This window comes from Struthio camelus, chromosome 5, assembly GCF_040807025.1.
Source record: "Struthio camelus isolate bStrCam1 chromosome 5, bStrCam1.hap1, whole genome shotgun sequence".
Classification (NCBI taxonomy): domain Eukaryota; kingdom Metazoa; phylum Chordata; class Aves; order Struthioniformes; family Struthionidae; genus Struthio; species Struthio camelus.
In genome coordinates, this window is record NC_090946.1 from 77,577,597 (window position 1) to 77,589,681 (window position 12,085).

At 41.3% G+C, this 12,085-nt stretch overlaps 1 protein-coding gene across 1 annotated transcript in view; it reads left to right on the forward strand.

Moving 5' to 3' along the window:
* The window catches only part of RTN1 (reticulon 1), a 121,474-nt gene extending 119,458 nt beyond the window's left edge, over positions 1-2,016 (forward strand). Inside the window, exon 9 of the mRNA XM_068947392.1 lies at positions 1,215-2,016. Coding sequence (XP_068803493.1) covers positions 1,215-1,257 — 43 coding nt within the window. The 3' untranslated portion in view covers positions 1,258-2,016. The remainder of the gene's footprint in view (positions 1-1,214) is intronic.
* Positions 2,017-12,085: the final 10,069 nt, after the last annotated feature.

Consider the following 12,085-nt stretch of genomic DNA (forward strand, 5'->3'; position numbering starts at 1 on the left):
GTTGGGGCTCATGTCCATATGTTTACCTGACCACGACAGACCAAAAGGAAGGTCTTAACCCCCTTCTTCACTGACCACCCCAAGCCTGGCTTTTCATATTCAGGTACTCTACCCAATAGAGTTAATAATAATAATAATGTTCATAAACAAAGTGGGAGTTAGAAAAAGCAAATACCTAGAAGCTCCATAACCTCAAGGGTGTTGAACCACCATGGAATGGACAGAACGTCTGAATGATACTTTCGAGGTAGTCTGCTCCAGCTCGTACTGTGCTGCCTGTTCAGAAGCTTTTGTGGGATTCACAAGGGCATAGTGAAGTCAAAGTATAATTCACAACAGTTAAGAATTACTGGAGCAGGATGGCTGGACTTTCTGAAAGGTAGGTCCATACACCTCAGCAATTTCTATTCATGTTGGCTGAACAACAGGTATCCAATGGAGGGCTACAAGATAGTGAGGGACAGAGAGCAAGCAACCCGTGAGGTGGTGCTGAGGAAAATGAGTTTGTTTAGCCTGGCAACAAGGAGGCTAAGGGACGATCGTACAGCAACCTGTAAGTTGTTGAAAGGAAGTTAGAAAGAGGATGGAGCCAAACCCTTCTCAGCAGTAGCAGATGTTATAACAGGGAGCAACAGCGTAAGTTCAGCTTAGGAGATTCAGTCCGGACATTGGGAGAAACTTTTTCTCTAGGAGATTAGTACAGTTAATCTGGCTGCCCAGGGAAGTGCCAGAACATCCATCCTTTGAGGTTTTCAAGACACAGCAAGACAGAGCCACAGCTGACCTGATTTAGCGTTGGTGATAGTCCTGCTTCAAGAGCGAGATTAGGCTGAAGACCTCCAGGGCTCATTTTCCACCAACATTTCTGTGATTCTGTGAATCTGTAGCCTTGGGCAGGACTGAAAGTCTGTACTGAAAATTCTGTGCTTAGCAATCATTCTTGGATAGACAATAGGCCACAGAAGGTTAACAAAGCAGGAAGGAAATCACTGAGCATATCATATGATTACAAGAACTGCCAAGAATCAAGCCACTTACAAGTAGAATAGGAGTGGGTATCATCCTTTTTCAGGTTAGACTCTAGTCCACCTCACACCAAAATACACCGAACACAAGGTAAAGCAAAGGTTACCCTGGCTAAGACTCTGTGTGGGGAAGCACTGGAATGGAATAGCTGCCTGACCATCTGATTCTTCTTTTCCCTTTGCTTCTAGGATTCAGGCTAAAATCCCAGGTGCTAAGAGAAAGGCAGAGTAAAGCAGACATCAAGAATTCATCAACTACAGTAGTGAATAATGGGGGAATCTGGAGTGAAACATCTCTGTTCTTACACTTTACTGCAAATTTATTGTTCTTTTTTTTTTCTCAACACCATAATCTTAGAAACATAAAACTCAGAAGCAGTGCTTTTTCCCCTGCTGCTTCTGCACTTAGAATATTTGCAATCACTTGTGTCAAGCACTAAAGTATAGTAAAGAGAAAAGTGTACTAGATGTGTTTTTTTGTGTTGCTTATAAAGTGCATGATGGTGAGAGCCTAAATAATATTGACCTTTTTTATTTTATTTTTTAGTGTTTTTCCTTCTTCTATTGGCATTGCTTCTATAACTTTTAATGTTACATGTGGCTAGGGGCTTTCCTGCTTAGCGCACTGATGCAATAGTTAAAATTGCTTCTACGTCACTGGGTTGCTGGTTGGATTCATCTTTATTAACTATATAGAATTGTAGACTGATGTTTTAGTGTTTTCCAGCACAAATAAAATAAACAGTAATCAGTACTTATAGTAATCAGTTTTGTATAACTCAAAAAAAGGAAAACAAAACCCAGTACTTTTGTCGTAAGGGATTGACAGGCTAATCTACGTGTATGGTAACTGGAAAGTTCCAGCTTGTTAAATTTATTACAATTTGTATTACATTCTCTGTAGTTCCTAATGGACTTAATTATGGACTCTGAATATTTGCACTTATGTACTTGATACCGAATGCAGAAATAAATGTTACTAAATGTAAAATGTTGTCCCTCTTGTTGCACCGGGATTGTCTTAGCATTGCAAACTGGACACACAAGGTGTAAAATGAAACACGGAGACTGGTTTCTCTCTCTCTCTCTCTTCCCGTATGGCCCACACGCACTTTGCCGTTATGAAATGGTGCAATCCAACAAGATTGTCCACAGTATATAGCTCGTCTGTCAGTTCCACATCTTGAGGAGGAAAGATGGAAATAAAGTTCTTAGAAATGTAGTTTGCTTATTGTGTTGGTGTTTTTAGTGTATTACAGGAACACGAAGTAACTGTCTCTTCCCCTACTTGCACATTGTGCAATCATAAGTAACCCGCCATGAGAGGGGGCAGCACAATGCCAAGAATTTTTCAGTTTCCTTGTGTTCATGTTACTCTTATCCAAAGCCATCCTTTGAAATCAGTTCTAAGCTGTGGGATCGATAGCAAACCCAGAGGCTGGGGACTGAAATAAACATTTGCTTTCGTTCAAAGATGCTTCACGAAGGCTTTTGAGCATACATTTGGGGTTCGAGAGCCTTTAGATTAAGAGAAATGGCAGTCAAACGTTATCTAATTGCTTCAAAATGAAGAACTGGTTATCTGCTGAAGGATTTATCTATTTGTGGAATATAACTATTTGCTGTAGAAAATCTTGGGTTTTTTTTATAAAAATGTGAACATCAAAATATTTTCAGCCAAATTCATTTTAGTTTTCCTTTTCCTAACACAAGAGTGATTTTTTTTTTTACATAGAATATTTTTTCTATGAAGGGCTAGATCCTTAAACATTTATGTGAACATTTTGGATTGATTTTTTTCCTTATATTCATTCATTTAATTCATCTTCATCTCAGCTATATATGGACATACTGACCATCTGTCGTAGATCAGGCCGCAGTTTTGTTTGGCTACGTAAAAATGTATGACATAAATGGTTTGAGAAGGTGGTAGAAACATTGGTATGGCTTTGGGCTAGTTAATCCTTGTGATGAGTCTCAGTTACCCTTATATTCATTTAAGATTTATATTTAGATATTCTTGTTTGGTCTGATTTAAAAATACTAGAATTTCTTTTAAATGTCACCTACATCTAGATATGAACATCTTTTGCCAGTCAACAACTGAAGGCTTCAGTTGCTTTTGATCAAATGGAATGTGTTTGTTTTAACACGTGTAGTTTGCAGCCAGGAGTTACAGTACAGCACCCATCCCCTGCTTTAACTGCCTTTTGGACTTTTCTACCAGTGCATTCAAATGGCTAATCTATCTCCTGTATCTCCTGGAAAGACAATACAGACAATATGAGCGTCCTAGGGGATGAAGATTGGCCTTCAGAACTCTTACCACTTACCAGATGAGTTGGTGGGCCTAACAGCTTAATTTGGAAAATAAGTACATTTAATGTCCCGTCCCACTGATCTCCTAAATATGTTCTCTCCCAGTTTCATCTATGCAGTTACACAAACCTCCAACAATGCCAAACCCTAAGCAGGATTTAAAGGCTACATCGCCTACATGTTCTGAAATAAAACAAAATAAAACAAAACCTCCTCCTGGCAGGATGTAAATATTCTAAAAAGGCTAAACCAAGAGACACCCTTGCCCCATTCTTCCTGTCTTCTCCAGCATCATGCTCTCCAAAACCCATAGGCTTCAACTCCAGACCTCCCTCACCCTGACTGCAGCCCAGATACTCACCTCTCCAACACATGCCCTTTACTTCACTGCTTCTCATTCCTCCCGTCCTGCCTTTCCAAATCAGCACCCAAGCTTCCTTACAGCCACTGGGCCTTTTCATGTATTTGGCAGCAACAGCTGGCAAACTGACAAGTCCTGCTGAGCACCTGCGATGGGTCAATGTGCTTGGTGGAACCAGCTAGGTGGCCCTGCTGGGATGCAGGAGAAGCAAAGGAGCGCAGCCAGCGCTTGGCTCGCTTGTGCTGTTTGCCAGCCTGGTCTGTGATGAGCACTGTCACCTTCCTGGGATCGCAGCAGGACTTTCCATGCCACCTTTGACCATGGGAGCTTGCAAAAAGCCTTCATGTCAATGACTTCTGTAAGCCTTGTTTGCAAACCTCTGCTAACTCGTGGCCTGGTGCTACTGTACAGCTCACAACCACAGATACCCTGTGCATGCAGGCAGGAAAAGTCTGTGACACCCTTGGTGTTCCCCAGCAGGTCTCATCTGTAGAGCAGCATTGCTGGGAGGGGTTACGCTCATCATGCCTTTTTCTAGTTTTCAGACAAGTGGAAAAATAATCAGGTAGGAAAAACAGCTACATTGAGCTACAAAATTTTTTTGAATGAATACCTTTATATGGCTGAAGATGCTTAGCACAATGACTCAAATTCTGGAGCTGAGCCATGCACGGAGGTATGCAGGCTGCGAGGCCCTTTTGTTTCTGATCTTCATTTGCATTCAAAGTGAAGAGCGGCCGTGGAAAAGCTTGACTGGCAAAAGCTGCAAACTTGCCAGGGTTTCTAGGCAGATGAACCCTGAGAAGCAGCTCAGACTGCCTGAGCAATATGTGTGTGTCTCTGTGCAGGGTGGGGATATGCAAACATTGCAAAATGCTTGCAATCGTCTCAAAATGCTCTAAAATGTTTCTTGCCAAGGGAACCTCAGTGTCACACCTCAGCTCCAGAACTCAGGCTGTCCCCTAAGCTCAAAGGCTACTGGAACAAGGAATGCAAGCACATGGATCTTTTGAAGATCCTTCTATTTAAAGTAGGCTGTTCAGGTGGTTGCAGTTAGGCGTATGCTAAGTACCTTGCTCAAGCTCTGTCTCCCTCCCTCTGATCTCTGGGCAGGCTGAGCTGCTGCTGCTCCTCCCTGTGGGAAGAGGAAGCTCAGAGGTTTTAAGGGTGGATGCCTCAAGTGTGAGGCTTGTCTAGATGCAAGGGATAGGTCTGGGCTAAGCCTTTACACAGCTGGCCAAGGTAAGGATGAGAACTATGTTTAAATTTGCTCAATACGGTACTGCCTCTTTAGCAAGGTAAGAGGCCTAAATGCTAACCATGCCTTCAAAAGCCAGCCAAATGATTGCACTATATTTGAACAGAATCCAGCTTAACCCTGTTTCACAGATCTGAAGTCAAGAGTGGAGTGCTGTGGGGAGAATGATATTGTTAGAAGATATTGTCAGAGTATCTATGCTTGCAGGGTAGAGCTTTTCTGCCTCTATGGCTTTGAAGTATGCTCTCCATCATTTCACCTGTATCCTCTGTAAACTTTGTAAGCCTGCTCCTCAACTGCTGCTTACTACAGAGAGGCTTGTTAGTTACGGAAGAGCTCTGTCAGTGCTTGATGTCACTTAAATATCTGGCTAGGTATCTTGAAATGGATGCTCAATTGGCTGTTTAATGTGAAATGTGAATACTCCCTAATGTCTTTGTTTTTGATTCCCTGCTTCTTAGTGCCTGAGCAATAGTCCACTCTTCTACCATCCTATGTACTTACCTCTGAGCTGTTACTGATCTCTTTTATGCTTTCTCTGCTCTTTAATATTAATCTAGTGAGAGTAGGATCATAAAACACATTAGTGTCAGGAAAGCCCTGGAATTTGGAGGAGAGAAGAATGATAGAATATTCTGCGAGCAGCTAATCCAGTTAAAGAGAGACTGACTTTCTCCCCGCGAGGAAGCTTTTGCCATCTCCCTGCACACGTTCACATGGCAGCTGGCTCGGGTCCCTCCTCTAGCGCGTTGCAAGCTGGCTGACTCCAAGTCTACCAGCTTTTCTTTTGCCATGTGAACCCAATTAAATATAAGGCAAGCCCATGTTTGCCCAGCATGGCTTGCAGCTGCCAAGTGCTCTGTATTTCCTCCTGGCTCTTTTTTATATTTGCTTTTTTTCAAGCACAGAAAAATGTGCTCCATCAGGGAACTTGCCTGCAAGCTTCCTGGGAAGCAGGAGTCAGTGGAGGTGAGGCTGCAGCCGTGAAAGAGCCTAGTAAGATTGGCTAGCGTGTGCGGCCGCTGTGGGACAAATGATATTTGGATGGAGGTGAGAGGTGTTCCCTGAGAAAAGAATCAATAGCCATCATGCCTGAAAAAGGGAGGGGGAATGGTTTCTAGTAATTTCTGCCGGGCTTTCTTGCTGCTCAGCTGCTTTACAAGAGACCGTGGGTAAACTCCGTTCCCTGCCAGGGTAGGGGGAAGACGTGCTCTGGCAAGCTCCAGTTGACTGGGATGTGTCCCATCTCTGCATTGCCCACGCTCTCCTTTTCCCTTTCTTTCCTGCTCTGCCTCAGCTAGAGAGATGCTGAAGGGACCAGGATGGAAATAAGGGGATGGGAAAGGACTGCAGAAGGAGCCTAAGAAAGCCATGGGACCAAGTAGCCCTGTGCCTGACATGCTTTCATTGCCTTTCACTCCTGCCTTCCCCTGAACTTGTAAGTCAGACTCATTTCTCATGTTCACTGAATATCAAAGTGATTCACCCTCAAGGTTGCAAATTATGCCTCCTCATGGCTCTTTTTGTTTAAGTTGCAGAATAATTCAGTCCAGTGGAGCTAATTGCCATCCACGGTAAGGCCCTTCTGCATACGTTTCCCTTTATGAGGGAGCTGTAAAGGGGATATTGATTATGTTTTTTATCTCCTGTACAGCCCTCTAATTTAGCCAAAGTAATGTAAAGTAGCACAGACAGTCCAGAAATGCCTATAATGTTTTATGGACGTGACTAAAAACAAAAAAAAGGGACAAGTAACATCCAGGCAGTGGAGTGACTTGCAGAGCAGATGTCTTTACATAAAACATTTTTCATTTGCCAATTTAGACACGAGGCCTAATTTCAGTCCTCCTAATTCCACAGATGCTGCTTGGAGAAGGCACCATGCACGTAATTATTAGCCTGTTATGCTGAGTGAAAAAGTATCGCCTCCGGCACAGAATAAACGTAATTACTGAATGGTTACCAGCAGAACATCAGCTTCACTTGACAGTTATCAGCAAATTTGCGCACTTAATTAGGAAGAGGTGGGGCTGTAACTCTCTCAGAAGAACTCATCTGAGGAGGCATCTCTTCTGTCTCTACTAGTCAGAAACTTTAAAGGCCTGGAAACCTTCCTCTCTTTAAATCTAGAGAGTTTACAACCTTCTCCAGTTGAAATATAGAGCTATGATGAACTAAGAAAAGTGAACAAGCAAAAAGATACACCTTAACTTTTCACGTTAACTTTAAAAAAAAAAAAAAGAAAAAAAAAACCTTAGGACCATAAGCATCCTGATATTTTCAGTGTTACCTTCTCAACTTTCAGGAATAAGCTTTAACTTTTATTCAGACATTAGGCTGTAACCAAGAATCTCTCTCAGCTGTGAGTGTTTTATCTCGCCCACTTTCCCAGCAGCAATCACAAGTCTATGACTCACATACTATACCAATAGTGCAAATTAAAAGTAAAACACTGTTTCTACTGCCATTTAGCCAAAGGTACTCCTAAACTTCTCCAGTCACCAGAGTGAATCTCCTTTTCTGTTCAGCGAAATGCTGTGGACTTTGTAATGAGGGTCAAACTGTTATCATAACCCAAGTTTTCCAAAAGAAATCAAAGAAGGTGTTATCTCTGGAGTCTTTGGTATGGTGTTATGAGAGATAGTCATGAGTGAAGCAGACAAAATGGTGATTAACAGAAGATTTTAAGGAGAACTTCAGAAGCAGATGGTAACTGACAGTATTAAAAGGAAAGTTCAGTAGTGAAGCTTTGCAAGTATTAGCCATATTTCATCTTCTCATTAATGAAATGAAAATACATGTCCCAGATGCAGAAGATGTTAGTCAGCTAAAGATATGAAGTTGTAAAGTAGTGGAAAAGGGGGAGACAACTGGGATGCCATATGGAAGGAGCAGGATAACCTTGAAGCCTGTGAGCAATAACAATCGGATGATATTTTGCATCACAAATGCAAGCAAATGTCCTTAACTGATAACAGAAAATTCTGTTGTTGGCTAGAAGGTCACTGATTAGAAACAAATATTGAGGAGAAAAACCTAAGTGTCCTGGCTGAACACAGGTTGATGGTCCTCACTGGGGCAAAGAATTGCTTTGGATATTCAGGGCCCATCACATGAAACGAGTCTAGAAGCGTATGGTTTCATTAATCTAGTAAAACAAAGGCCAGGAAAGGATATAATTGCTTGTCGCAAGTACACTGGGGGTAAACACAAGCAAGGTTGAAAGCTGTTTAAGCTAGCCTAACGCCGACACAGGACAACGCTACCGTGAATATATTGGATTTAGCACTTAGGAGGTGGTTCCTATGGGTTATAGCAGTGACGTTCCAGAACGGCCACCTGGTCAGAGTAGTGGGGCAAAAAGTTTTGAGTAAGTTTTGAGACAGAGCTCAGTAGCCTTCTGAAAAGGATTGTGTGATATGGGGACGGTAGCACATATGGCCTGAACTGAACAACCTCGGAGGTGCCTTCCAAGCCTATCTGCTTTCAGAGATCCTTTCTTGTCTTGGACTCTGTCAGTTGTATTCAGCTCCCTGGCTGCCCTTCTACGCTAACCCAATGGGCTTCACTTTCCCTTACAGCAGCTGCCAACCCTGCTTCTTCCTTCTCCTCTTCTTCATTTGCATTCAGAGCCCTAGCTCTCTAGAGGAAAAAGTCACCCCCAACTTTATGGAGCTGGCAGCAGATGCAGGAGTACCTCAGTCAGCAAAAAACAGAAAGCCACATATGTAAAACACCCAGCCAAAGAAATAACCAAGAAAGCAAAACATTTGCAAAACAGAGGTGGTCCTTTCTTAATAGTATGGGTTCTAGCACTGACACCCCTACCTTCCCCTATCTCTTCAGCCATGCTTTCTTCCATTCTGCTTTTCACTCTGTCCTCCCATCTTCTTGTGTAGCTTTTCAGCTCGTGTAAATTAGTAGAGACCTTTTGAAATTAAAAAAAAAAATAATATTCAGGGTCTTGCTATGTTATCTTTCTCCTTAGATAACCTCCTTCTCCAGCACTGCTCTGCATCTTTTCCTAGGCCCTCTATGGCTCTAAAATATTTGTGACTAATAAATAGTACATCCACTTTGGATATTTTCTTGTATAATATGGGAAGAAGACTAAAGCATTGGTCAGTCAGCAAGACCGAGACTTTATTCTTGAGTAACCTCTGAACTCTTATGGCATAGATCATGCAATGACTGGATATTCTAACTCGTTCAGCAAGTCAGTGGAGGCATAATGGCTTTCTATTAATATTTTAAACCTATATGTGACCTTGACGAATGTGTGTTCATTCCAGTTTTGATGTATGTGCTATGGATAGATGTGAAAGCATTTTCAGAGCATTGGAGATCATAATGGTAATGCTGTAGACCACATTACAATGCAATGCTTGCAGTTGTATTGTACAATCATTGCCTTGTGCAATGCAATTACAATACTTGGCTTTTAGTGTCTATTTCTGAAATGCTGCATTTTGGAAGAGATGGGCATGTTCTAATTCTGATTTATGTGGTAGGAAATGTTGCTTCACTTGGATATGCATGGGTTAATGTAAATCTACTATAAAACTTTCCATTTGTTCATCACCTGCATTTAACATGTCCCTTAAGTAATCTATCCTCATTCATGCATGTCTCTAGCTGAGCGTACTACAAACATTACCCTTAAAAATATTAGTGTTAATTGAGGTTATAATTCATAGCCAGTTAAAGGCCCTTTGATCATTATTTCTTACAAAGAGTGAACCATTACTTAATCTTTGTTAAAGAGAGCTAAAAGACACTGCACAAAGAGACAAAGATCCAGAAGCGTGACAGAGTGATAAAAATAAAGTCAAAGTTAAGACTGTACACAGAAACATAAGTATACACTTGACTGTTTTTAAATATTTTGGAAAACAATTACATTCCATGCTTTTGGTTTGGAAATTAAAATTTATTAATGGTCAGGAAAATTAACACTGGCTCCCAAATAAGAGTCATTCAAGGTAAGAAACAGTTCTCATACAATGCCAGTTGCCTTGTTGATGAAATGAGCAGATGGTGATTCCCCATGTGGCTCTTTTGGTGCTAAAACTGATGTTGCAAGAGACGATTGCAAGGAATCACACACATTTCTTTCCCAGTAGTTATTGCATTAGTGCATTAACCATGAGACAGCCTCTGTGTTTAGCAGTAGGAAAATATCCCAGACAGTCATCTGATACAGTCGAATGGATCTACTGAAGTTAGAGCAGCTCTCTCAAGATCTTGTGAACTCTAAGCCTGGACCATTCTCTTTGGGAAGAAAAGATTAATCTTGTCATCGATTATTAGCTATTAATCCCAAGAAAGATATTCCAGGCCCAGCAGGAATATCCATGCACCAGTGAGGCCACCATTAGACGTGTGACAAAATTTTAAAGGCTTGTCAAAGCTTGCAAATGAAGATGGGGTTTCGTGTATCCTCTTGTTTCCTGGGAGTTAGGAAGATGTTATCAAGACAGTCTGTTCAGTCTTTCCGAGTATGAATCCTGTTTGCTGTGACATACTGTTGTGGGCAGGGAAAACAGAAACCAGATTAGAATATATTCAGGTTGAGATGAATATGTTAATACAAATGACTGCAAAAAAGCAAGCTTTCTCCTGCATAAGTAAATAGAAGGAAAAATCTACTGAATTCTCTTCTTATTAGCTTTTAAAACTTGTCAGGAAGCAGATAATTTATGAGAGATGTAAACTTTCATTCATGTTTAATACGTATTATCTTTATGTTCAAGCTGTGAGTTGTACTGAAAGGAATGAGGAGCAGATCCTCCTAGGCAACATTACAGGAGGTACCAGGACGTTAGGCCTGAGTAGACAGGGGTAAACTGAAGTCGCATTGCCCGGTTGCTCTCACCATAAGGCTAGGCAGAGATTTAACCGTCCCCCTTTGCTGATCAGTGTGCTAGCAGTAATTTATTTCTGACACGGGCCAGTAATAAATTCCTAGAAGTCTGGAGCTCAAGATCAGCAATTGTGTCTCAAAATATCTCTGAGTTTAAATGTCCTGCTGTTGTTTTAAAGCCACCCTGGTTTATGACCTGTCTTTTGCTCATGTGTGGGCACTTTATATGTCTATATCATATTTACCAACCTCATTTCTGACAAGAGTTTGAAAGTAACCTCTACAGATAAGGTCATGGTGAAATTGCACAGGCAGTGTGACTGCAATTGAAAAGGCCTGTCTGTAGAAGAGACGATAACCCTGCACGTGATCTTCTCTGTAAAAGCCGTTAGAAATGTTTAGGACATATCTCCTTAATTTGCTATTAAGTGTTAGAGAGTCTGAAGCTTCCTGCAGCTCCGTGGAAGCGTTTTAAGTTGTACAGAAGCCTTGTCTTGAAAATCTGTTTGAAAAAAGTTACTATTTCACATCAAAAGTCTTGATTTTAGGCTATTTTTTGTAGAAAATGGTTATATTTCATTAGGAAGCAGGAAAATAACTATTCTTTTTCCCATTAAAATCTATAAATTCCACTAAGATATTCTGCCAAGCTATTTGTATTACCACAGCGGTGGGCCATAATTTTGGAAAAAACATCCAGAAAGACTAGGTAAAACACTGCCTAGAAACACTTAATACACAATTGCTTGAAAAGGAAACCACCTCTAGTTTTTCCTCAAGTATAATTTCCAGCTGAGGGACTAAATTCAGTGACAGAATTGAGAACTTGGCCCCAGTGCCTTGGTATTACATAAATAAATCCTTTTTTTTGCCGCAGAAATACCTGAATCTCCACTAGTGGTCAAGTACAAAACTGCATATGCTCTGGAGCCTCCAAGTTTATTGAAGCTTGACTCCTTCCTAAGACCTAAAATGATTTTCAGAAAATGGATCCTTCCCTTCTTCCGTGCAAAAGCCTCGTCTTGTAGTACAACTACCACATTGGTCTTGTGCAAAGAACAGATGACTGTATTTTTTTTTTTAGATGAATATGGATATGTCTTCTACTAGCTCGTCCGTTACTCTGTTCACCTAGATGCTCTTATTCTGCCTGCAGTGAAACGAGGATGTGAATACAGCTATTTGATGCTATAACTGAGACCAGTGAAACAGGAGACGCTTTGCATAGTCAAACCAGGACAAGAGGCAATGGGCACAAA